We start from the raw sequence: 26898 nt of genomic DNA on the forward strand, positions 1-26898 counted from the left end.
TGTCGGGAATCGAACCCGGGTCTTCGGCGTGACGAGCGAACGCTTTAACCACTAGGCTACTCGGCCGCCCACTGTGACAGTGAAGTACATGAAAATATATATTTATACATCAAAGTGACCATATGGCTAGGTCTCCGGCGGCTTCGATGACAGCACGGCCGGAACCGTACAACCAATGTAAACAAATGAGAACTAAGCAAATGGAAATAGCTTTTTCACTTTTAGGATATTTTCTAAAACCGTTCTATCACATATGTTTATCTTGACGTGTAGACTTGTAAAAAATGAAACAGATGAAGGACATATATAATATCTTAAATGGAAGCTTGGGCAACATAATTGTCCAAAAAGAAACTGAAACGGATCAAGGTATTATGAGACAGTCTATATGGTTTAATAATGAAATACAAATAGGAAATAGTCCAATCTTTTATAAACATTGGTCAAGCAGAGGTGTAGCTTTCATTGGGGATTTAGTGGATGACAAAGGTAAAATTTATGTATTTGATGCTTTTGTGCATATATATGGAATCCAAACAAATTATATAGAATATTATGGAGTTGTAAATGCAGTCAAACAATTTTGTAAGGCAAAGGAATACAATATTTTCAATTCTATATCTCTTCAACCAAGCATGCCACTCAACATATCACATCTTCTAAACCAAAATATGGGTAGCAAAAATTTTTACAAGTCTTTATCAGCACAGGAGTTTGTTAAATTCCATGTCATTGAAAAATGGGAAAGTGTGTTAAATAAGACATTTAGTGAAACAAATTGGCAAGAACATATAGTGATGGCAAAAAGGTGCACTCAAAGTGAGGATATTAGATGGTTTCAGTTTAAGATTATTCACTACATTCTTACAACTAACAAATATTTATATAAAATTGGATGTGTTGATTCTCCTATGTGTACTTTCTGTACAAATCAACCTGAAACTATGATCCATATGTTGTATGATTGTGAAGATGTAAGAAAGAGTTGGGAGAGACTGTATATCTGGTTAAAATCCGTTGTGGAAGGAACGATTGATTTAAACAGAGAAAATGTTTTGTTTGGATTTCAAGGCAAACACAACAAACCCATTGAATATTGTACTTTTAATAGCAAAACAAGTTATATACAGGCAATGTAAGTAAAGATCAAGGCCACATTTTGAACACATACAGCATGAGATAAAAAGTTATTGCAATGCTACAAAGGTAATTTGTCATTCACAAATTGTAACTATGCAAACTTTTTTAGTTTTTGGTCTTCCTTCCACACTTTTATAAAAACTGAACAGTGATACACTGATACAGTACGTGGACTTTACAGGCAAGAATTTATTGTATAGAAAGATGTACATTTTTTGAAAACCATGTACCACAATTGTATTGAACAAGACATGTATATATAAATGTTGTACCTGCTGAGATGAATAAAGAGGGAAAATAAAAAAAATGAAAAAGTTAACACAGCCTGTACAAAGGCCATACGACTGATAGTACAATAACACAACCTGTCCAATAACCACACGTCCTATATTACAATAACAAGCCTCTCCAATAACCACACAGTCTATATTACAATAACACAACCTGTACAATGGCCATACAATTGATAGTACAATAACACAGCCTGTACAATGACCACACCGCCTTTATAACAATAACACATCCTGTACAATGATCACACGGCCTATATTACAATAACACAGACTATTCAATGACCACACGGTCTATATTACAATAACACAACCTGTACAATGGCCATACAATTGATAGTACAATAACACAGCCTGTACAATGACCACACCGCCTTTATAACAATAACACATCCTGTACAATGACCACACGGTCAAAATTAAAATAACACATCCTGTACAATGACCACACAGTCTATATTACAATAACACAGCCTGTACAATGACCACACGGTCTATATTACAATAACACAGCCTGTACAATGACCACACGGTCTATATTACAATAACACAGCCTGTACAATGACCACACGACCTATATTACAACAGCACATCCTGTACAATGACCACACGGTCTATATTACAATAACACATCCTGTACAATGACCACACGGTCTATATTACAACAACACATCCTGTACAATGCCCACACAGTCTATATTACAATAACACAGCCTGTACAATGACCACACAGTCTATATTACAATAACACATCCTGTACAATGACCACACGACCTATATTACAACAACACATCCTGTACAATGACCACACGGTCTATATTACAATAACACATCCTGTACAATGACCACACGGTCTATATTACAACAACACATCCTGTACAATGATCACACAGTCTATATTACAATAACACATCCTGTACAATGACCACACAGTCTATATTACAATAACACATCCTGTACAATGACCACACAGTCTATATTACAATAACACAGCCTGTACAATGACCACACAGTCTATATTACAATAACACATCCTGTACAATGACCACACAGTCTATATTACAATAACACATCCTGTACAATGCCCACACGGTCTATATTACAACACCACATCCTGTACAATGACCACACGGCCTATATTACAACAACACATCCTGTACAATGACAACACAGTCTATATTACAATACCACAGCCTGTACAATGCCCACACGGTCTATATTACAACAACACATCCTGTACAATGACCACACAGTCTATATTACAATAACACATCCTGTACAATGACCACACGGCCTATATTACAATAACACATCCTGTACAATGACCACACGGCCTATATTACAACAACACATCCTGTACAATGACCACACAGTCTATATTACAATAACACAGCCTGTACAATGACCACACAGTCTATATTACAATAACACAGCCTGTACAATGACCACACAGTCTATATTACAATAACACAGCCTGTACAATGACCACACGGTCTATATTACAATAACACAGCCTGTACAATGCCCACACCGCCTGTATGACAATAACACATCCTGTACAATGACCACACCGCCTATATAACAATAACACATCATGTACAATGACCACACCGCCTATATAACAATAACACAGCCTGTACAATGACCACACGGCCTATATAACAATAACACAGCCTGTACAATGACCACACCGCCTATATAACAATAACACAGCCTGTACAATGCCCACACGGCCTATATTACAATAACACAGCCAGTCATGACAATACGGCCTATAGTACAATAACACAGTCTGTACAATAACCATCCGACCTATATTACAATATCACAGTCTGTACAATGACCACACGACTGATAGTACAATAACACAGCCTGTGCAATGACCACACCGCCTGTATAACAATAAAACATCCCGTTCACTGACCAATCAAAAAAATAATTAAAAAAATAAATATCTTAAATGGACTGTTAAGGTGTGAAAAATAGTCACATGGCGCTGGTCTGGGGCAGAGGTACAATGCTGGGGGCTTGGAACCCCTGATAGGAGAGTGCTCTCTAATGTAACAGATGCGCCACTCCACGGAAAGTGTAAGTTCCATTTGGATTGGACTCTTAGAAATTTAGAGTTTTCCCTCTCCAGGAAAACGTGATAACGTCTTCTAGCATCTATGTCTCGTAGTATATGTATATTCGATATTGTTCGGTAATTTTACTTGAAACCGCACCCAGTTCTCAATTCTTTTGAGATTTGTGATCATAGGTTGTATTCGGGATTCAGTGGTGAGCAAATGAGACTCACTGTGAAAAATTAGATGGTATTCGGTATTCAGTGTTAAGGAATGGTATTTGGGGGATTCAGTGATGTTAACCCGGATAAACGTTTGTTCTAAGTTACTTTATGGCGGGAATCATAGTTAAATATGGACATAATGTAAAACACACAGGTACGTTAAAACATGTAATACATACAGAGATAGCAAAGGCGATAAGCGTTTGAGTTAATTGAACTTAACACCTGATACAGGAGGATGTGCGTATTCATCTTAAAGTATTATATAATAATTTAAGTATTGCGACATACAGTGAAAGATGATCTACGCTCTTTGGCGAGGCCAGCTACTCTAACAGGGTCAGGGTGACAATTTATTCGTTCGGGAAGGATAAACCGAAACTGAAAGTACAAAGTATCACAATACGTCTTATTCAACCCTACAGCCACCGCGTGCTGGTATGACGCATGCTTTATTGATTGCGCTTCTTGGAAATGTAAGGGATTGTGCTTATTTTCACTTTCTGTTTACCTATCCTAAAGCATCTAAGATAGCGACTACAGCACAACACATTTCCTGATCGACAAGGAAGGACACGTCCTGGGTATGTTGAAACACTACTATCATTTTCTTTTTCTCATTTATTTTAGAAAATATCTAAAAAAATTATGCCTTTACAATACATGATTTCAGTCTCGATGTTGAGGGAAAAGACTGAATGAAGGAGTAATATTTTCTGTGTTTTAGAAGTCAAAACATGGCAACTATTACCTTTTACCACTACACTGACAAGGCTGGGAAGGACGCTATCGTCCGTCAGAAACGAATCCGCCAAAGTGATGGGGCCAACGATGCACGGTATGGGACAGGTGGGTCACAAAACAACAAAAGTATTATTCTACATATTTTACCTCACAATCCGGTTTAAGACAAACAATCCTGTAAATGAAGCTAAACTTTTGTCACATTGATCACTCACTGGGATTGACCTGAATGACGTCAAATAACATTGATAACGGTCGGACAAGTTTGAAGTTGTAGGGCAACATGGCGCGTTCTGTTCGACTTTAGAACTTTCTGATTTCACAAAAACACGAGTTGATAGACGGATGGCGATAGGTTAATTGTCAATAATCAATGGTGATACATCGATTTAAAGTAAAGTATCCGATTCAATAGTTAGCATCTTTGGTGCGATACACTATCGATAGTTTCGACAGATGTAATTAGATTAACTATTATGATAATCATTAACTTCTTAAATCGATTTGTAACCAAACTGCACCTTATTTCAGTGTATCCATTCAAAACGATTTTATCAAACATTGAAAAATAAATATTTTGAGCGTTTCGTTTAATTTGATCCCGTGCATAGAATACTCAAGGAGACCAGAAAATCTGAAAATATAATGTTTATCTCCTACAAAACCGTCTCCTATCATCTTCCAAAGGAATCTTGAACTTATCAAATAATGCAAGGAATGTGGGAAGGAATTCTTCATATTTTCGCCATACTGCTGTAATATTTATATGATGTTTGCACAAGTATCGTATTAACAATTTCAAACCTATTTATATCATGCCTGAACACGTACCGTAATAACTATTGCAAGCCTACTGCAGTAAGAAATGTGCCTCGGTGTTCCAGTACTCACTGATTTCTAACTGCTCATTCATTCCAGTGTAATTGTTTACAGGTGTGTACGGAACAAGCCTATCTCCGTCTGAAGGACTCAAGAAAATAGCCTGGAACAATTGGGATGGTATTGTCAACCTAAACAAGGGGATGCTCATGAGAGCGGCATGGGCAATCGAGGTGAAGCTACCAAAGTCCCAGGTTAAAGAAGTTGGGTCAAAGCGGGATATCTTGATTTACACTGGCGGTGACCTTCAACTTGACGACTACGTCTGGGAGGTCATCCAGGTTGCCTAGAAGTGAACGAGGATATGGTCGCATTTGCATTATTAAAAGTTTTATTACTTTACAAACTGAATCAGAAAGATAGATTAAGAATATTACGTGCTACAACATAAGATGAGTGCAGGATGTACACAATGTATGTATTATTCTGAAAAGCAGAGGTGTCGGCAATGTAGAGAACAGACCAGTTACCAACATGACACTCAGTGGCTTAGTTTGTTACTAACTCAGCTCAGCAGTAAATATTGACCTTCAATTGTACTCCGTGTTCCTTATTTATTCGTCAGTGTATTTATCACAACTCTCACATGTTTCAGTGATATAATGATTTACGTGACAGTGTTGCGTAATTCTTAACATACAGCTGAACAATTGTACTCCGTGTTCCTTATGTACTCGTCAGTGTGTTTATCACAACGCTCACACGATAAACAATATGTCACTGACACATTGACATAATAAATGTACTTCTTCATCCACTCGAACATGCTGCAAACAATTGAAACAATACAAAATACATCACAGACAACATACATAATCCAGTATTGTATATAGAGTATTTGGGATCTCATGTTTAAAGTTTTTCTTGCACGTTGCATGCTTATTATAATTACTTGCATATTTTATGTTCTGATTCATATTAATATGTATTTAATTAACATATACATATTATGTGTAACATTAACTTAATGCATTTACTGCCATTTAATGGTTTAATATCACAAAAGACAGCCCAAATTACCCCTCTTTTAGTGCAGCCTAACGTGAAGACTGGACTAATTCTAATGAACCAAGATGAAATTGGCTTTAACGTACGTTGCGCTCAAGATTACTGCACTCATATAGCGACCTGCATGTACATGTAGTGTTATTTTTAGGGTTAGTGTAAGCGGTTGTGTGTGCGCGTGTGCGCGTGTGCGCGTGTGTGAGGCTGTTTGTGCGCGTGCGCGTGCGCGTGCGCGTGCGTGTGCGTGTGTGCACTAGTGAGTAGTAATGCCGGTTTTATATAGCTTGCCAACTCACGGCAAAAAATGCAGTTTCCGGTATCCGGATGCCTTCACTTATTCAAAACGCATCAGGGTATCCGGTGGCAAATGCCTTGCCGGATACCAGATCCGTGGTAATCGTCATTGGACACCTCACCGGAAAGCATGCCTCCTGGAATCCGGGTATCCGGCACCGGATACCTCACTGGATACCTCAATCTGGGTGTCCAAGGATCCGGCAGCAGATACCTCATTCTGAGTTTCATTAAGTGTGAAACACCTAAAAATATATTTGAAACTAACCAAGAAAACTGAACATTGCTGAAGGTATCCGGCAGGTATCCGGATGCACTTTTTTTTCGAGATGTCTTTTTTCTAGTAAATAATGTTAGCCTGGGCATATCAGGTAGCTGTTGTAATATTCTGTGTTACTTTAGTTGAAAATATCCCCTTACATTTGAGATCAATGGGCATGTTCTTTTGGTGAAAACATCTTCAATTTCATATATATTTCATTTTAGATGTTCAGAGTATTGAATGAAAAACTATCTGTCCTGGTGTGATGATATCCTTAAATTTCATCTTCATATTCCCAGTTTTGTCTAGCCTAGTGGTTGAAGCGTTCGATTCACCACATCGGTACAATGAGTGAAGCCCATTGCTTGGTGTCACCCATCATGATATTGTTGGAATATTGCTCAAAATGACATAACACCATACTCACTCTGAAACAAAAAACAAAAAGTCATTGGCTGTGTGCTCACTTGGGCCTTTGTTCCTGGTGAGATTAAAAGATTATTTTGGAACGGTATCAGTACTTGGTACATCTAGACAGACGAGTTTCATTGAAGTTTGCAACAGAATATAATTGCCCCAAGTAGATGCATAAGACTTGTGGCATCCACAGAAAACACCTAATAAAGTATCGGTACATAAAAATATCAATGTCATTTTTCTACTGACATGGAACTAAAAACTTTGTTCGGTGAGATGTATTAATTGTAGGAAAACATTCAGGGCATTAGTATATTTGATAAATGTTCAGCACCTATGTTATGGCTGATCAATATTATATTCCTTTATGCTAATGAAGCAAAACAAAGAATTTGCTTAGATAAAAAATCATATTTATTGATTTTATTATGACAGTTCATTGGTTCAGTAACCAGAGGCGTTTGCAAGAACTTTCAAAAACAGAAACAGATGCTTCAATGCCATTTTCTAAATAAACACATGAGTCAAGTGTCAGAAGAATTTCAAAGTAGAAGTCAATTATGTTTGTGCAGTAAACCACAAAAGTCATTCAGATTTGTATAGTCAGTGTCGGTGTACACCACATAAACATAGTCACACTGCTGTGGTATCAATTCCTTCAGATTTGATTAGCGTCGTAATAAAACAACCCACAGAATCACACTGATGTGGCATTTTTCATTCAGAATAATCACTTTCTGAGGTGAACCTGTTGGTTGTTCTGGGGAGGATTATTCATCATCCGTTGAGTCCTTTGTATGACTTATCTGAGCTGGTGTCACTGTGAAATCCAGGTACCTGAAACAAGTTATAACATCTTTAAAAGCTTGTTATTAAAACTATAAGAAACACACATGTTTTGACAAAGGGTAAAAAGTTGTTTTCTCGATCAGTAAGGTCATGACAATTTATCAAGCAACTGATATTTAACCATGGTAACCAATCTTAGAACATCTAAATAAGCCATAGCAAACCGTAAATTTTACAGAAAATACAAAATTGTATCTGATCTTCTAAAAACAATTCCTGTAGTGCCACAAGGCTCACCTGAAGTTTTTCTGGAATGTTTGCATTACATGAACAAGGAAGGGTAAACAAGGCAATGCAAAATTGCATAAAATAGGTTCTTATACATAAAAACAGAACCATTCATAACTATCAAAATTGTCAATCACACAAGTCATGTAAGTCATCTCAAAATACTATATAATGAGTGAGCAAGTTTGTATAGTTTCACACGGCTTTTAGCAATATTCTAGCAATATCTCGACGGGGACACCAGAAATGGGTTTTCACACAGTACCGATGTGGGGAATAGAACCCGGGGCTTCAGAGAGCGCTTTACCCACTAGGCTACCCTATCATCCCAAATACAAAAGAAAGTAACATTAGGATATCATACAACAGATATTTTCGCCAAATATCAAGTCATTATACAACTGATTGAATTAGAGGAGCAAATACATTTCAATGAAGCAGCTGAATCAGGCTAAATTTGAATCGTTCCTTGCTTTAGTTGCAATGGGAGCCACATTGGAAATAATAATCTCACTTATTATTGATATTTTATATCTACCATTAATTGGTAGGCCAGAATAGACACTGATAAAAAAATTCAACTGAAAAGAACTACCTGAACCATCAACTAAAAACTATGTATATAACATTTTAGGGACCGGTCATGTACTGGTATGTTCTTATACATTTTTACACGACTCTCCCAGAAAAGGAAAAATGCAAACCACTTTATATTTTATTATCCATTTTTCATAAACCTTCCCTAGAGACTGTCATATATTTGGGTGGCCTTCCCTGTTTGTTCTGACCTTAATTCGGCTACTGGCAATATTCATGAGTAAAGTCATTATCATATTTTTATCATTTACCCTATCGTTTTTGAAAATTAATTTAATATGAAGATTAACAATTACACGAAAAACTGCCAAATATATTGTTCTGGCAAAGTGTAATCACAATTAAGTAGTTCTGTTCGGTTTTGGAACTTTTCAATGGTAATTGTAAATAAATGTGTATATTTCCTATTCGAATACTCATTTGAGTGTTATAAAGTTAAACAGTATTGGATCTATCGTCTGTTTCTAAATACAGTGGAATCCAACTTTGACTTGCGTGACATAATTAAATCATACCCCAAGTTCTTTATGCATTGCTATGCATTGTTATGCATCTGCATAGAGTGGCCAATGTCCTTGCCTGACATGTAGTTTGCTACAAGGGAGAATCCATTAAGTACAGGTTGTGTCCAGACAAACTGTCTGATAATCTCAAAGGCGGCCTTGGTAGCATCAAGGATGTAGCTAATCCTAAATAAACATTAAACAAGTGACCTCATCTCTTCTACAGAACATATGATCAATGCCTGCCCCACCTTTGGTGTAAATCATCTCGCTACGATCACAACAGCTCATCAGCAAGACGAACTCAATGTCAACTCATTGTGGATTAGGGATTAACAGGGCAATTAGTGTCGAGTGGGTATTATCACTCGCAATTGTCCGTTAATTACTTAATTGACTAGTGACGGCTTCTCCAAATTAAGTAAGCAGCTCTAAAAGCCCCCAACATTAAAAACTCAACCAACCCCGCCCAAAAAGTAAATAATCTCGCCAACCACTTTTCGGCCCTTAGCAGTAACACCAACTTTAGCCAAAAATTCCAAGATAAACTTAAAACAGAAAAAAACAACACAAAACATGCACAATATGTCCCTATGGTCTGGAGTTAGATGTTGTGTTAGTCCCGGTGCTGGGGCTCTGTATGGGGTTGACACAGGCACAACATGTCCCTATGGTCTGGAGTTAGATGGGGTGTTAGACCCGGTGCTGGGGCTCTGTATGGGGGTTACACAGGCACAACATGGCCGTATGGTCTAGTGTTAGATGCAGTGTTAGACCCGGTGCTGGGGCTCTGTATGGGGATGACACAGGCACAACATGTCTAGAGTTAAGTGTGGTGTTAGACCCGGTGCTGGGGCTCTGTATTGGGGTGACACAGGCACAACATGTCCGTATAATCTGGAGTTAGATGTTGTGTTAGTCCCGGTGCTGGGGCTCTGTATGGGGTTGACACAGGCACAACATGTCCCTATGGTCTGGAGTTAGATGGGGTGTTAGACCCGGTGCTGGGGCTCTGTATGGGGGTTACACAGGCACAACATGGCCGTATGGTCTGGTGTTAGATGCAGTGTTAGACCCGGTGCTGGGGCTCTGTATGGGGATGACACAGGCACAACATGTCTAGAGTTAAGTGTGGTGTTAGACCCGGTGCTGGGGCTCTGTATTGGGGTGACACAGGCACAACATGTCCGTATGGTCTGGTGTTAGATGCGGTGTTAGACCCGGTGCTGGGGCTCTGTATGGGGATGACACAGGCACAACATGTCTAGAGTTAAGTGTGGTGTTAGACCTGGTGCTGGGGCTCTGTATTGGGGTGACACAGGCACAACATGGCCGTATGGTCTGGAGTAAGATGTAGTGTTAGACCCGGTGCTGGGGCTCTGTATGGGGATGACAGAGGCACAACATGTCTAGAGTTAAGTGTGGTGTTAGACCCGGTGCTGGGGCTCTGTATTGGGGTGACACAGGCACAACATGTCCGTATGGTCTGGAGTTAGATGTTGTGTTAGACCCGGTGCTGGGGCTCTGTATGGGGATGACACAGGCACAACATGTCTAGAGTTAAGTGTGGTGTTAGACCCGGTGCTGGGGCTCTGTATTGGGGTGACACAGGCACAACATGTCCGTATGGTCTGGAGTTACATGTTGTGTTAGACCCGGTGCTGGGGCTCTGTATGGGGTTGACACAGGCACATTCTGGAGTTGTTCTCAGTGTACAGTTATATGGGCCTTCGCGTTCTCTCAGGGCGAATCTTGGATTTTCCGCGACCATATGTTCCTGGCACTCACAAGGGGCGCAACTGTGCACAGCGAATTGAGACGACTGGGCCAACAATGAAAGGATTCAACAAGGATCGTTTTCAACACTACACACAGGAAGGATAATTCAGCAACGTGAGTATAACACTGCGCAGATAATGAAATAACAGCCGATTAACCATGTAGCTACCTTGACTTCACTTCCGACACCAGTATAAAATATGAATACAATTGCGTGTTTGGGGATTCGAACGCGCAACCAACATGGGGACACATATTAAAGGGCCGACATCCACACATATACAGTGATTTATATTTATCTCAACATTCTCAACCTGATAACCATATTACCAGACACAGGTTTCGGTTATCACCAATTAGACATGACAAGCATTGCATAATGTTAAAGTGCAATAACATTGACAAACGGCAAACTAGTGCATCAGAATTGAATGGATAAGAATTACAATGACCATAGCAAGCATGATGGCGCCTCAAATAACGCAGAAATCTTTCAGCAGCTGGTACCCCTGTGATAATGCCATTTTGCTGGGAAACACATTTAGACGGATTTTATTCTGACGTTATTGGATTTGTTATTAATGACAATAAATCCCAAACTACCACTCACTCCGTTTGTTAATTGCTCGGCGTGTCTCCGTCCCTTCATGACAAATATGTATAATCTTTAGTATGTGTTATTGTAGTGCAGTTGATTTAAACATATTGAAATTTTGTCATTACGAATTTTTATTTTGTGTGAGGAAGAATTTAATTGATACCATATGTTCAATTTATGTATTCATAATAAACATATAAATATGTTGATTCAGTCGAACACTACAGTGCTTGTTGTTCTGAGTAACAAGGTAAGAACTGCTTCTGTTCTGATTTCTCTTGCATTGTTTGATGTAAGTGGCTGAGGTATGTCTTCATTGAAACAACAAATATTTTCTGACGATAAGGAACGTGGTTGGACATTTCTATATAAGAAGCGACGTTCCGGTGTAGGTTGTAACACCGATATAGAGCAGGACATTTTACCCAATCCGCTGAAGAGACCTGGTAGGTTAGACTTGGCCTGCACCGGATACACGTCAAACGTATGGTCTAAATAATTTGTTGTGGCCGATCTTGTGTTATTTATGGCAAACATCGTCTAGATCACCCAACTCAAAGTGTGATACTAGATACATGTCAATATAAAACATCATACTCGGTTATCTGCCGAAACGGATTCAATTGGGCGTGAGAGGCGAAATAGCGCTGACAATATGAATGGATCACTGAAAATCAGTAGTGACACCAAGTGTTTACGAAAGGTAAGCCTACCTCCTGGCCTACTGGTAGCACCAGCCACTCACATAACTTGCATAATTTACTATACTCACCAGTCACACATCCACCCTAGGTTCATCTCCATCAAAGGGCCATGGCTAAAGGGTGATGAAAAACGAAGGACAGTACAACAGCAATCATTATCTCATAGATGTGATATCAAAACTAGATCAGAAGGCATGCAATTTATCCATGCAGAAACTAGTGGTTGCATCAGCCTTGATGGGACAGAAGTCAGTGATGCATACAGAAAAGATATCTCGCCCAAAACACCTGGCATAAACACGGCAAATGTATCTTTGCATTTTCATTGTTGTTGCATTTTTATTGCATTATGACATTATGTAAAATCACTTCCAACCATTCTCTTCATACAGTGAAACACCTCCAGGCCGGAAGTCTTCATATAATAAATGTTGCATTACTACTAACCAATAATTTGTAAATCAGGAAATATATACATTGGGATTAACGGCTTCCACTGCACCTATACAGCAAATATAATTAAGACAGCTGACAGGAAAAGGGATAGAAATACAAGCAGAAAAAAGGTATTGAAATTATTATGGAAACCGTTTAAATAACTATCTTGAATCACTAGATCCACACCAGCTCGATATCAGCTCTTAAAATAGTCGCAAACTGGTGACCCTGTTTTATTTGTTTGTTTCTTCACGCCTCACGCAATATTCCAGCTATGTGACGGCGATCTGTAAATAATCGAGTCTGGACCAGACAATCCATTGATTGGCATTATGAGCATTGGGATACGATGCATGCATCAACCAAGTCAGCGAGCCTGACCTCCCGATCCCGTTAATCGCCTCTTACGACAACCTTAGTCGCCTTTTACGGCAAGGGTTACTGAAGACGTGTCCTGGCGACCCTGTAAGATATACCATCGATATAAGTCACATTATCTGTTGATTGATGTGAGTACGTTATTCTTATTGTCGCCCTATTTTCAATGAATTACGTTTTTACAAATATTTAAGTTTCGGTAGAAATCATTTTGAAACTAAAAAGGAAGGGAACAACGTTACACAACAGGCTAGTTTAGAAACAACAGTAGGGGTGACTACCTGGCCTAAGGTCCTTAGGCATATATACAGCCAAGTGGACTGGACAGTATAGATATGCAAGGACATTCCTTGGTCCTTGAAATATTGTCAACTTGTACAATGGATTGGAAGTCCGAATGGAAATACACCCTTCTATTCCCAGGGAATATCCTTGCATATCTAACAGGTCCACCTTAAAAATTGTCTACCAGCAACCCAGCTTGTCATAAGAGGCGACTAAATGCATCGACCACATGGATGATAGCATGGCATTGTATCCCAATTGCGTGGACAGATGCTCATGATACCGATCACTGGATTACCTGGTCCAAACTCGATTATTCGCAGATCGCCGTCATATAACTGGAGTGCTGTCATATTGCTGAGTGCAAATGATATATTGTCAATATGTTTGCACAGTACCAAGATGGAATTGAAGACGCAGTGTATCTGTCTCCAGATCGTGTTTTTGCTGATATCCCGTGAGTATGATAACAATTTGTTGTAATTTCGGTGAAAAGGCCAAGAAGACCACTGTGTTTGTGGTATTTGTTTCAGCTGGTATTATGACAACTGCTGACAGATCATAATACCGATAATCGTATCGACATTTACAGTGGCTGCAATAGTTCTACATGAGCCAATACTTCTAATTAATTGCCGTCATCAATTGTTCATGAACAATTATATTTTCAGTCACCCCTGGGTATGCCACAGTCTTCTATCACTACACGGACGAAGCTGGCGCGGACGCTATAGAAAAGAGTGGCTACATACGACAGAGCACAAATCCGAGATACGCTCATTTTGGAAAAGGTATGTATAATGCAAATCATATTACAAACGCGAGGTTCAGGATTACATGCATATTTATAGGGACACGCATGTACCTGTGTGTGTGTGTGTGTGTGTGTGTGATTCCACACTAATGCCGCTTTTATAGTGCCAGCCCACTGAGATACCATACCGTAGTTCAACATGGATACCCCACTCAGACACAGTATACTGAACAGTCCTTGTTTTACCCCCTTATCGACGAGCGCAAGAACAAGTATAATCTTTTAACGTCTTTTGTACTATATCATTGGTAAACGTTACCTTTATGTCAAAATGATAAACATTTAAATATCCTGTCAAGGAAAGAGGGGGTATCAGATGGGCCCTTTTCCAACGGGGTCTGCATGCTATCAGAAATTTCAAAATGTTAAAAATAAACGTTATTTTGTATGAAAGCTGTGAACGAGTATTAGACTTTCATCATAACAACACTTCATATTTTGGCTTTAATGACGTACACAATTTTTGGATCAAGGAAGCGTCACCGAGAACTGTTTGTATCAGCGCCTTACTGACAATCTCTAATGATTTCAGGAGTGTATGGCACTGGAATGGGTCCTGCCTCGGGCAAGGCGGCAATTGCTAAAAACAACTACCAAGGCGGATGGGAGGCTAACTTGAGAAGAGGGCGAGTAGATTATGCATTCAGGTTCGACTTGCCCAGTTATAAAGTGAATCGGGTATCAAAGGATCGTGACATTCTCCTGTACAAAGGTGATCTCATTCTCAAGGACAACCCCTATAAAGTGTACGCGTGAAATTCACAGTGTCGTTGATATCCTTCGTGGCAACAGAGCGTTCTTTGATAATCGCATTTCCCATTGCTCTTGGATTGTCACCAAAATCATGGTAATTTTGAACAAGAAGAAACGTTAAGTACAATATAATGTCAAACACATTAACTGAATAAAAAATGAATATCGATATTGTTAAATAAATAGTCAACACTTATTAACACTTGTTGTTTGTACTTTGGTCTTCTACCACAGATAACGAAAAGTGTATTTTGTATTTGTGGAAAAAATAGTTTCAGGGAAAGGTTGACAAATATGTACGTTTCAGAAACACAATCTGCGTTCAACACATTTCAATTAACAGATATTATGACATCGTTTTAGGGAAATATTGCCAGTATATCTTTAGGCATGATAAATATTTTAGAAGATTGACAAGATGATTCTTCAGCACCAATGACCAATGATACACTTGCGAGGTTGTAGTAGTATGTTGTAGTATTCAAGTAAGGATAGATGTAGGTGAAGCTGAATTACCAACAGCACAGCAAGTTCCTATTAGTAAATAGACAATGAGAAAAGGAACCAATTTCATATGCAGTGTTCAAGTAATTCTGATTAAAATTAAGAATTCAATTTCAAGAATTAATTTTTGTAAATAGTTAAATAAGGGCATTTAGCCCGTAGATGTTCACAATACAGTTTGTTTGTCAAACCTTTTGGGCTTTTCACACAAACTTACGAGCTTCAGATGACCAGAAACTGTATATATGTATTCCTTTATTATTAATGTTTATAGATTTTACTTGTGAATTATCAGGACTATGGTGCGTTTGACATTGTTCGGACTTACACTAATCCAAGCTAAATCCCGGGCGGAACTACTTTAAATACAAATATAAAAAATAACTCTTTTCCCCCTCAAGAGATGTATTCATGGCGCAGTGGAGAAAATGTTTCAGTTCAATGTTCAGAGAAGTTTTACCAAGATGGCTTGTGTGAGACTTAGGAGTGAATGAGTGTGTGAACGTGAACAGCCTAACAGTTATTCAATCCTAGGCGTTCCATCTTCACGGAGAAGAACGGCCTAACGTAATGGAGGTTCTATTGACGCTTACACCTTGGTGAATCCCAACCACACGACTAATGTAACCATAAAGCATTAATTATAATTTGGGAGAATCTGAGATTCATCCCAATTCTGTGAGCAAATCGAAGTATTTCACAAAATCATTTGATACCAACTGGGATCACAACTTTAAATTCATTATGGGTGCTGTCGATATTTTGCCCAACATTGGACCGATAGAGATAGGCACCTGTTGAATGTCTTGCAGAGAGGGTTAAATCTGTGTATGATGTTATCATTGGTATTATGCACAAACTGAAAATGTGGAAACATAATTCGAATGAACCCATTCTGCCCCATACAGCTGTTAACCAAATTTTGGCTGCCCAAAGTAAAAAGCTTCCAGGTGTTCCCACTGACAGTGCCTCACCATATCATAAACATTACATGTTAGCATCACTACATTAATTGTTTGATCAAGAACTTGGTATAAATGACAGATGAAATAATGCCACATAAAAGCCCAGTTTGTTAACTGAGGAAACAATCTGCCACATCAAAACATATGTACTATAAGCCTTTGGCTTGACACTAAAACCCGAAGACGTGTCAATTCCTCTTTTGTACTGGATTTCAAAGCTCCGAAAATATCCATACACAGAGACAAATATTGCTGGGTCTAGCAAATGTCTCAAAGATTACCATAATCATTGGTACGACCAGGGAAGGCCTTTCTTCTGTTCACAGAAAGTATTTTTGACAAGTGGAAGTAGTATGTGTAGATTCTCAAAATCTCAAAGGATTTGCTTGATTTGCTTGATGTCTCAATAAAGACACAAGTTCAATTATGTCAAAACATTTGATTTTCACTTTGTACTCCACTGTTCCAAACGACAAACCAAAGGAAAACCTTTATTCTGTAATCCTTGGGCCATTTTCAATAAACGTTGCGGTGTCTCTATTTTCCGGATAATTTGTCAAATATGAAATCAAGTGTCTGAAGTTACCGAGAAATAAATACGTGAGATGCTGGACTTCCTCCTAGGTGCAATCTATGTGACATTTGGGACTAGAACATTTCAACAAGAGGTAGGTGTACCCATGGGTACCTATTGTGCTCCACTACGAGCTGATTTGGTTGGGTTTTATATGCTATAAGCATTATCCCGCGATATGCCAAGGAGAGGCACGGGCCACCGAGCCGTGGATGCCCGTGCCTATAATAAAAACAGAAGATGAGATTGGGTTAAATGGCCGAGGGTGTGCAGGTACTAGTGGGCTACTTAGCTGCTAATTGTGTATACCAAAATGCTACCGTTGCCATGGCCACGCGCGTGGCCAACGGCGATTGCAGCTAGCGCTGCTGGCCTGAGACTGCTTCCGCTGTCCGGCCCCCACGGTAGCATATTTAACCGCTACCATTGCTTGGAAACTCCCACGCTGCCAAAAGCAGCTCCACGCTGCTGGCCTAAGTCAGACTACCGCTGCCCGGCCCCAGGTAGCCGGCCAAAGCAGATCCCACTGCCCGGCCCCATTAGCAAAACCATTGTGCGGCTCCCGCGCCGCGGACCCAACTGTCAGCTACCGCTTGACAAGACGACTTCCGCCGCCGGGCCCATATACGTGGCAATTGTTTGCCCCAACGTATGTTATTTTACGATTCCCCGGCTGAAAAGTCGGGAAAGACAAGGTTCCCACTGAGAAGCAGGTAACCCCGAAAAGGTTCCCGCTGAAAAGCAGGTAGCCTTAAGCACGAGTATTATTTTGGAAGCAAGTTAATTTGTTACTAGCAGTGTAGCCCACAAGAACCCCGCCACAAAGCACCAGAGTGCTACCCCACACCCACGGCCACGCGATACGCGGAGATAGCATTGTTGCCCGGCTTGCCTATGTACTGAAAGGAAACACAAACCTGTGGAGATAACAAGCGCCCGGGCTTGCAATAAATTGTCCGTAAACACACACAGTCCTTTGTTACTGAGGTGGACGCCCTCCCAGGCGTTCCATGTCTTGTCTGATGCCAGGATCTGGGGATGTGGCACCATTGTACCGCCGAGCTCTTTGACTCGGTTGGCCAGTCGACGGTTGATATTCTTCCGCATCCCCTCGATCTTTAGTGGGTCCCTGGCATCGTGCCAGTAGCGCCTGTGCAGCATTGAGGATACGATGATCTTGGTGTCAGGAAGCTGGGGTTGTATCCGAAGGATTGATGCCACCATGTCAAGGTAGCGTCAAGTCCCGTGTAGTTCCATCCGTCACCCACTGGGGTGGCCATGCGCCGTTAAACCATTTGCCCTGCATGTAGGCCCCAAAGCCGGCGCCACCCGCTGCGTCTGAAAACAGCTGGAGGAAATCGCTGTCCACCCATAGTTGGTCCTGAAACACTGAAATGCCTTTATAACTCGTAAGAAATGTTAACCACATTTTAGGTCTTCCTTGACCCAGCTGGTAATCCTAATGTGGTGAAATGGTTGCTTACCTTTGCTAAGCAGATCGGTTAGCCTGCGGCTGAATGCCCTTGCCATTGGTATAGCCCTGCACATAAAGTTAAGCTTGCCTATGAGGGACTGAAGGGCCCTTTTTTGTGACCTTGATGTTACCTGTTGACAGGATGTCTTGGATTTCCCTTGTTGCCTCCTTGATCTTGGACTCTGGGATTCTGATCTGCATTGCAATGGTGTCGATTTCCAGCCCTAGGAATGTCAGTTTGGTTGTGGGGCCCACCGTCTTGTCGTGCGCAGTAGGAACCCCAAGCTGTTCTAGTGTATTCACGCATCCGTTGAGGTTGTCTGAGCAGTGGCTGGTGCCTGCTGTGCCCCCCGTTAGGAAGTCATCCAGGTAATGCATGATCTGACACGTTGGAAGATGCGATTGCATGCACCATTTCAAGAAGGTACTAAACGTTTCAAATATGGCGCAAGATATGGAGCAGCCAAATGGTAGGCATTTATCGAAATAGAACTCACCTTCGAATCTGATGCCTAGCAGCTCGAAATCGGATGGGTGGACTGGTATAATTCTAAAGGCCGACTGAATGTCGAATTTTGCTAGTAGTGCTCCCTTTCCCAGTTGTTGAACCATATGGGTAGCTTCATCAAATCTGGCGTACACAACGGAGCAGGCCTCTGTGTCTATGAAGTTATTTATAGATTTACCCCTGGGATAGGATAGATGGTGAATTAGACGGAATTCCTCCGCATGCTTACCCAGGTGCTGACCATATCCTGGCTGCTTCTTGGGCACCAGGCCTATTGGGGATACTTGGAGGTTGTCTAGGGGGGTGTCCTTGAAGGGGCCCGCCATCCTGCCAAGGTCGACTTCCTTTTGTAGTTTTTGTTTCACGTAGCCTGCCGTGTCTTGGTGCGTGGCTGAACGCAAGTTTCGTGCCAGGCGACCCGTGCGGCTTCCCTGGAACTCGAGCTTAAAGCCAGAGCTAAAACCTACCCATAAATAATTTGCATCTCTGTAATTGACCCTAGCATATTGGCGTAACCAGGGTGCCATTTCATTGAGATCCACGGGGGAAGGGGCCATTGAATTTACCTGCCTTGACGGCTGGTTTTCTGTTAGGCAAAAGGCTGATTGGGCTTGTATGGGGTCGGTTGGACCCCATTCCCTCGAAAGCAGGTCCTAGAGCTATGGGAATGTTTGCCACACTTACCGCATTTGTGAGTGTACTTACAGTTGACCCTGCTACAGCCAAATTTATTGAAATCCCAGCATACCTGACTGGCGATGTACGTGAGATGCTGGACTTCCTCCTAGGTGCAATCTATGTGACATTTGGGACTAGAACATTTCAACAAGAGGTAGGTGTACCCATGGGTACCTATTGTGCTCCACTACATGCTGATTTGGTTGGGTTTTTTATGCTATAAGCAATATTCCAGCAATGTCAACACCAGAAATGGGCTTCACACACTGTTCCCGTATGGGCAATCGAATCCAAGTCTTCGGCGTGACAAGCGAACGTTTTAACCATAGATAATCACCGCCCCAAAAATGTATATAAAAACCAAACAATATTACAATGTCATACACACCGAGTTGCGGTTTGAGTCAATAACTCAATAAGGGTTGTTGTAAATGATCCAACACCAAACTCTCACTCCGTTTGTTAACTGCAAGATGCGCCCCACGCTGTTGATGATAATCTATAGTATGAGATGTTGTTGTAAAGTAAATTTATATTTTTTACTAAAATTGCCAACTTGAATGTTGATTGTTTGATATGAATAATTTTAATGGATACCAAATGTTCTATTTATGTAAGTGTCTAAGGGCGTACGTTTCGGCCCTCGGATGGTAGCTCAGGGCGATGACTGAAGACAAAACTCAGGGGTGAAGTTTAAGACGACAGCAGACATGTTTATTGTTGATGGGTTGGTATAAATCGATAGGGTACAGGTTGATAATAATGTAACGCACATCGGGACCGAGTGGTCAATGTTCCCGGTGCGGGGACCCGCTTCTGTGTATTCTCTGGCATTAATAGACATTAATAGATAGCGCTACGGATTAAACGTCCCGCCTGGAGGTGCATTAAAGGTCCTGCTTATAATTGGAGGAGATACGCCGAGTGTTTGCTAAGTTAAACTCACACCTTCACCAAATTTCAAAACACCAAACCGGTAAATGCCTCCACTGCAACTTAAAAGAAACGCCTGAACACGTAATGCTATATTGCACACATTACCAGCAACACAGAAACAACACCCCAATCCACACAAAATTGCAACAATCAAAGCACTAGGCATATATCTAATCAAAACAGGCCTACTTGGCCACATTTTAAAAAAAGTACAGCAAACAAACTGCCAATAAACCCTAAAATTCTAAACCTATAAAAACACACAAACTGCACCTAAGCCCCCCCCCAAATTAAGTAAGCAACCGTAAAAGCCCCACCTAGGTTGCCTCGCCTTTTCGGACATACCTTTTTCCACCAAACACTAAATGGCCTTGCGGGCCCGTGCGCGAAATAAGCATATGTCGGAAAGCGCACGTTAAATTCCCAATTCAAGTAAGTAAGATTGTCTGCTGTATACAATGGGAATAGAATTTCGGTGCATTTTAGAAACATATTGAAACAATTAGGTATTTTGGATAAATTAAGAAAAAGTATTGAAATGGTTTGCACTATAACAATACCCCTGAACGTCATGGAGATTTTGTCCTCAAGGGCGTTTTAAAAATAGTGACAATATTTAGTACAAGTATACAGTAAAATGCATGTGACATCAACAGGTTGACAAGTAGTTGTTCCAAGCACTGGTCGTGACTCAGATGAATAAAATGACATTAGATAAGATATACATGCTTGTACAAGTAAACAAGTGAATAACAGCATTGTCAATATCCGTGAAACAACTATTCATGACATCAACAAGTTGAGGAGGTTACGGCTCGTACACACAAAATACAGGTGAGCGGAGATTCCGGCTCATACACAAAGAACACTGGAAGAGTTTCCACCGAGCGGCACATCCTGTCTGCGGTCGCCCTTGCAGTCGAAATACAAGACTGCTGGTTGCATTTAGTATCACAGGTATCACGTTGAAACAGACAATAAACATAAGATACACTGAAGACGTAGAAACAAAAACATAATGTGCGTAAAGCATTGTCGTTTGCATATGAAAGTAATATTTTCATGATAACAGTAAGAGTCCAGACTCGGCAAGGCTAGCAGGTGTGAGGTGTGACCTGCGCTAAAAAGTAGAATGTGCATGCAAAACCTAACCAACTTCTTAAGTCTAAACTGGAATGTAATGATATTTGAACGAATCATATTTTTTTGTGCCCGAGACCATTAAAGGTTTGATCGCACGAATGTACATCAATTTCGCTGCTATCATTATGAAGCACAAAATCACGCTGACAAAACAAAGAGTTAGGATACAGCCCGTATACACAGCCTCCACTTAATAAGCTTGATAATCAAGGAGGATCCCTAACTTATTATACTTCTACAATCGCTGCTACTACATGGAACCATTTTATCTGTTTTCATAATGGGTACAAATAATTTCAGTGCTTACATACTAAAAAAGGAATAAATGACGGGAGCTCGGTAATGGTTTGGGCGTGTACCTCTCATGATTGCAGGTTGGATTTGGTCACCATCAGGGGCAACTGAACAGGGGCTCAGTACATCCGGGACGTTTTGAGGCAAGTCGTTGTTACTCATTTTGACAAACACCATCTTGCTACTCGACCTCAGTACATGGATGACAATGCCAGGCCTCATCGTTTGCATACAGTCGTGGATTACATGAGGGCAAATGCAATAACGACTCTACCCTCGCCAGCAATGAGCCCAGATTTGAACCCCCTTGAACATGTTTGGGATATTCTGGGGCGGCGCATACAGGCACGAGATCCTCCTGTACAAGATTTACGCCAATTGGAAGCAGCATTGCATCAGGAGTGGTTGTTGTTGACCCATCAACAGATCCAAGTCTGACTGGAGGCATGAGACGTAGGGTGGAATGCGTCATCCGGGCACGTGGCAGTTACACCCGCTACTGATCTGTTTCACGTGTCATGTCAAGTAGAGACTTGAAGGAACATTTTCACATGAAACATCAAATGTAACTCGTTTACTTAATCCTGTAGCTCCATACTTTTTTTAGGTATTGGCTAAAGTCAAAAACAGTACTTGTGTTACAATGATGTTTTTGTCAGTAAATTTCAATCACAACTTACCAATATCTTCTTTATTTGATGTCAAATGTATGTTCTATCCGATGACATTGGTATGGCCCAGCTCCTGTGATCAGTTATCCCATGCCATGATTTTTGCCATTTGTCATGGTTCAGAAATAGGGGTGTGCTTAACTTTTTTCTTTGTGTATGTATTGTCACACACAAATATCGGCAGGCACATGCTGAAGAGTCTTGAGTGTTGTAGCATGGTTGGAAGTTGATGTACTCGCATGATTACATGAATATTGTCTGGATGTTATTGTCAATAATTATCACGATTGCTGGTTCAGGCTGCTGACATTCAGGTAGGCTGGGCTGTCTGCCTGTCGTCTGTCAAGATGGCGTCTACGCTGCTTTTTTCACCCATCACCTCTGAACTACCATTTGCTTTGCTGCGGTAGGTTGGTAGGGGGGTCGTGCATGAGTCACAGCAAACTCACACTACCCGGATTCTCCACCATTTATAATAAACCTTATGACCTGTATAATACCTTTAAGGTTTACGTTTGGTCTAGGCTGATTATAATACCTAGAATTTGATGTCGGGGAATTAGCTTGGAACCGCACACCTTACGACAACAAAGAGAAGCATCTATTAGTGGCATGTCTTTATTCGGTATATCTCATCAGTGAGGTACCCTGAATAAAGACTGTTAATTATACCACAGATGCTCTTAGGTCATGGTCGCATGTTCAATTATCACTAACTTAAACAATACCTACACAATGTTGCTAATCTAATGTGCTGACTGTCTGAATTTAGAGGTTACCTCAAAGTTTTGAAGGACATGGGTTTGCAGAAATGACTAAAATGACATAAGTTTTCTCGGAGAGAATGTTATCACAAAATAATGTTTACTTCTCTCGCCGGACATGTAGTCTTAACGATTAGCATATAACCCTTATACACTTAATCTTGGGAATGAAGGCAGGCGTATATCAACATTGACTGATAATAGACTTCGGATGGAACATGCATGTAGCAAAGCAACAGAGTGGAAACGAACAGTGAAGAAGATGATCGCAGAGCACCAGACATCATCCTGGACCCATCGTCTGAAGACAGACCTGGATCTATGTCACTTCGACGAGATCCAACTCAGCACCCAACCACACATGGCATGGTCAGTAGCTGTAACTTTCCTATGGAGGAATATAGATAAAAATTATAAGGGTCAGCTCTAGTATAAGGATAAGGGTCAGCTCTCTGTTTTAGGATTAGGGTCAGCTCTGTGTTTAGGATTAGGGTCAGTTCTAGGTTTAAGATTTTGGTTAGCTCTAGGTTTAAGATTAGGGTCAGCTCTCTGTTTAGGATTGGAGTCAGCTCACTGTTTAGGATTAGGGTCAGTTCTAAGTTTAAGATTTTGGTCAGCTCTAGGTTTAGGATTAGGGTCAGCTCCAGGTTTAGGATTAGGGTCAGCTCTCTCTTTAGGATTAGGGTCAGTTCTCTGTTTAGGATTAGGGTCAGTTCTAGGTTTAAGATTTTGATCAGCTCTAGGTTTAAGATTAGGGTCAGCTCTCTGTTTAGGATTAGGGTCAGTTCTCTGTTTAGGATTAGGGTCAGTTCTAGGTTTAAGATTTTGGTCAGCTCTCTGTTTAGGATAAGGGTCAGCTCCAGTTTTAGGATTAGGGTCAGCTCTCTCTTTAGGATTAGGGTCAGTTCTCTGTTTAGGATTAGGGTTAGTTCTAGGTTTAAGATTTTGGTCAGCTCTAGGTTTAAGATTAGGGTCAGCTCCTGGTTTATGATTAGGGTCAGCTCCCTGTTTAGGATTAGGGTCAGCTCTAGGTTAAGGATTGGGGTCAGTTCTCGGTTTAGGATTGGGGTCAGTTCCAGGTTTAGGATAAGGGTCAGCTCTATGTTTATGATTAGGGTCAGTTCTCTGTTTACGTTTAGGGTCAGCTCTATGTTTATGATTAGGGTCAGCTCTCTGTTTAGGATTAGGGTCAGTTCTAGGTTTTAGGATTAGGGTCAGTTCTAGGTTTAAGATTAGGGTCAGCTCTAGGTTTAAGATAAGGGTCAATTCTAGGTTAGGATTAGGGTCAGTTCTCTGTTTAGGATTAGGGCCAGCTCTCTGTTTAGGATTAGGGTCAGCTCCATGTTTAGGATTAGGGTCAGCTCTAGGTTTAGGATTAGGGTCAGCTCTAGGTTTAGGATTAGGGTCAGCTCCAGGTTTAGGATTAGGGTCAGCTCCAGGTTTAAGATTAGGGTCAGCTCCAGGTTTAAGATTAGGGTCAGCTCCAGGTTTAGGATTAGGGCCAGCTCTCTGTTTAGGATTAGGGTCAGTTCTCTGTTTAGGATTAGGCTCAGTTCTAGGTTAAGGATGGGAGTCATACTTTGACAAAACCCATACATGAAAACAGGAGATCTAAAATAGTGTTTGTCTAACAACTTATAACAATGTTAATATCGGGTGTTACCACCATTTGTGGGGATACAGGGGAGGTAGCGGTGGCGCAATGCCGACACCAGATGATTGAAAACAGCCTCGGGGATGTTGTTCCAAATGAGGTGGGGTAAAAATATTTATGCTTCATAACCCTCACCCCACACCTGACAATGAGCACCTGATACAATCATTGTGTGCTATTCACATTAACAAATCACGTGTGTATATCATGCCTCCAACAAACACGCAAACATTGAAATTGTGCTCCGTGCATGAACATGCACTGCAAATTGTGAATCACGACCTTAGAGTCGAGGAGATGTCTTCATGAATGATGTCTTTCATGTACAGAAAGATGCATTATTTAATTTCTTAATAAATATATTTACAGTAACTTTATGTGAAGCACAGTTACTATTTTGTTAGTATGATATATACAGGAACAGCGAAGGCGATAAGTGTTAAGTTACTTGAACGTATACGTAATGCCTGATAAAGGAAGATGTAAGTGAATGGATACAACAAATGGATCCATATCAAGATATAAGTCAATAAATTTTCTGTAGTTTTATCATAAAAAATCGAATCGATCGTGTTTGGCGTCTGCATCAATCACAGTGGGCGGAGCTTATTTACGGTTGCGCTATAAATAGCAAAGCACATGGTCATGTATACATGTGACACATTCAATGCATTTGTGGTCAAAGTGTATTGTGTTGTATATTTGTACGGCAGAACAGCAGCAGAACATCAGTTTCGGTTAATGTAACAGTAACGATACTTAAATACGAAATTGACGACGCGATTCTATCAGTTCAATCCGAAAATTACAGATATTTGTTTAGTTTTGGTCATTTGCATTCAACAGTTAGATTTGTGCCACACAATAATCAGTTTATATTCATAAAACTTAAATTATTACACAGATTTTTCAACTAGTGCTTAGGGAGGGGCCTAATTTGAAGCACCAGAAGTTGCGCCAATATTTCTCTGCTTGACTACATTAGATGAATATGTCACGTGTATCAACATAACAATGCACATAAGCAACTGGTAAATAAGTAACGAAATATACTAGATGTTTTGACCTACAGAAGGCGTATCCAGATAATATTGTACTTAAACGAAAACTCAAATACACATATTCCAAGAAAACTTTAATTATGAATTTCCTTTTCTTTCACAGAATTTTCACACACAAAACTGAGTTTGATCATTAGATGCACACTTGTCCCATGTATTTTTTGTTCGGGGTATTTGGGTACACTTCGCGCACATGTTTTAAAATACAATCTGGGATCCGTTTCCCGTTTTGTCCACACCAATCCTTCAGCTGCTGCAACGTTTAATTCCGTTTCTTCAAGGCCAAGTATCTACGATCTCTCCAAACACTTCGTTTATTTAGCTCAGTCCAGAAGCAATGTGCCAATCAACAGGGATCTGGGTCACTGGGACCCGCCAAGTTTCACGGATCGAGTTACTTCGGTATGAGGAGCTTCATCGGACAA

At 40.5% G+C, this 26898-nt stretch overlaps 4 protein-coding genes across 4 annotated transcripts; 2 read left to right on the forward strand and 2 right to left on the reverse strand.

Annotated features, from left to right (window-relative positions):
• The first annotated feature begins 4143 nt into the window (after positions 1 to 4143).
• Positions 4144 to 5882, forward strand: LOC124125330. The gene is made up of 3 exons (XM_046488613.2): positions 4144 to 4304; positions 4448 to 4569; positions 5398 to 5882. Exons 2-3 carry the CDS (start codon positions 4458 to 4460, stop codon positions 5631 to 5633), a joined length of 348 nt encoding a protein of 115 aa, XP_046344569.1. The 5' UTR covers positions 4144 to 4304; positions 4448 to 4457; the 3' UTR covers positions 5634 to 5882.
• Positions 5883 to 7762: 1880 nt separating this feature from the next.
• Positions 7763 to 19667, reverse strand: LOC125373081. The gene is made up of 2 exons (XM_048383919.1): positions 18208 to 19667; positions 7763 to 8158 (listed from the first exon to the last, which is right to left on the reverse strand). The coding sequence occupies exon 1, from the start codon at positions 19596 to 19598 to the stop codon at positions 18843 to 18845; it is 756 nt and encodes a 251-aa protein (XP_048239876.1). The 5' UTR covers positions 19599 to 19667; the 3' UTR covers positions 7763 to 8158; positions 18208 to 18842.
• Positions 12101 to 15443, forward strand: LOC124125320. Its single transcript, XM_046488603.2, has 4 exons — positions 12101 to 12125; positions 14076 to 14137; positions 14352 to 14471; positions 15027 to 15443. Exons 2-4 carry the CDS (start codon positions 14083 to 14085, stop codon positions 15248 to 15250), a joined length of 399 nt encoding a protein of 132 aa, XP_046344559.1. The 5' UTR covers positions 12101 to 12125; positions 14076 to 14082; the 3' UTR covers positions 15251 to 15443.
• A 4661-nt stretch (positions 19668 to 24328) lies between the features above and the next one.
• Positions 24329 to 26891, reverse strand: LOC125373283 (circumsporozoite protein-like). Its single transcript, XM_048384283.1, has 3 exons — positions 26872 to 26891; positions 24892 to 25313; positions 24329 to 24738 (listed from the first exon to the last, which is right to left on the reverse strand). Exons 1-3 carry the CDS (start codon positions 26889 to 26891, stop codon positions 24329 to 24331), a joined length of 852 nt encoding a protein of 283 aa, XP_048240240.1.
• Positions 26892 to 26898: the final 7 nt, after the last annotated feature.

Source organism: Haliotis rufescens, unplaced genomic scaffold (genome assembly GCF_023055435.1).
Source record: "Haliotis rufescens isolate VD_foot unplaced genomic scaffold, xgHalRufe1.0.p SCAF_5, whole genome shotgun sequence".
Lineage (NCBI taxonomy): Eukaryota > Metazoa > Mollusca > Gastropoda > Lepetellida > Haliotidae > Haliotis > Haliotis rufescens.

What these genes read in the sequence shown, in the direction of transcription:
- LOC124125320 (XM_046488603.2), top strand. Translation starts at nt 14,083, where the DNA reads ATGGAATTGAAGACGCAGTGTATCTGTCTCCAGATCGTGTTTTTGCTG. An exon ending in CGTGTTTTTGCTGATATCCC is followed by an intron (nt 14,138 to 14,351) that starts GTGAGTATGATA and finishes TTATATTTTCAG; the next exon opens with TCACCCCTGGGTATGCCACA. An exon ending in ATACGCTCATTTTGGAAAAG is followed by an intron (nt 14,472 to 15,026) that starts GTATGTATAATG and finishes TAATGATTTCAG; the next exon opens with GAGTGTATGGCACTGGAATG.
- LOC125373081 (XM_048383919.1), bottom strand. Translation starts at nt 19,598, where the DNA reads ATGGCGGGCCCCTTCAAGGACACCCCCCTAGACAACCTCCAAGTATCC.
- LOC124125330 (XM_046488613.2), top strand. Translation starts at nt 4,458, where the DNA reads ATGGCAACTATTACCTTTTACCACTACACTGACAAGGCTGGGAAGGAC. An exon ending in CGATGCACGGTATGGGACAG is followed by an intron (nt 4,570 to 5,397) that starts GTGGGTCACAAA and finishes AATTGTTTACAG; the next exon opens with GTGTGTACGGAACAAGCCTA.
- LOC125373283 (XM_048384283.1), bottom strand. Translation starts at nt 26,891, where the DNA reads ATGAAGCTCCTCATACCGAA. An exon ending in ATGAAGCTCCTCATACCGAA is followed by an intron (nt 25,314 to 26,871) that starts GTAACTCGATCC and finishes TCCTTAACCTAG; the next exon opens with AACTGAGCCTAATCCTAAAC. An exon ending in ACATAGAGCTGACCCTAAAC is followed by an intron (nt 24,739 to 24,891) that starts GTAAACAGAGAA and finishes ATCATAAACCAG; the next exon opens with GAGCTGACCCTAATCTTAAA.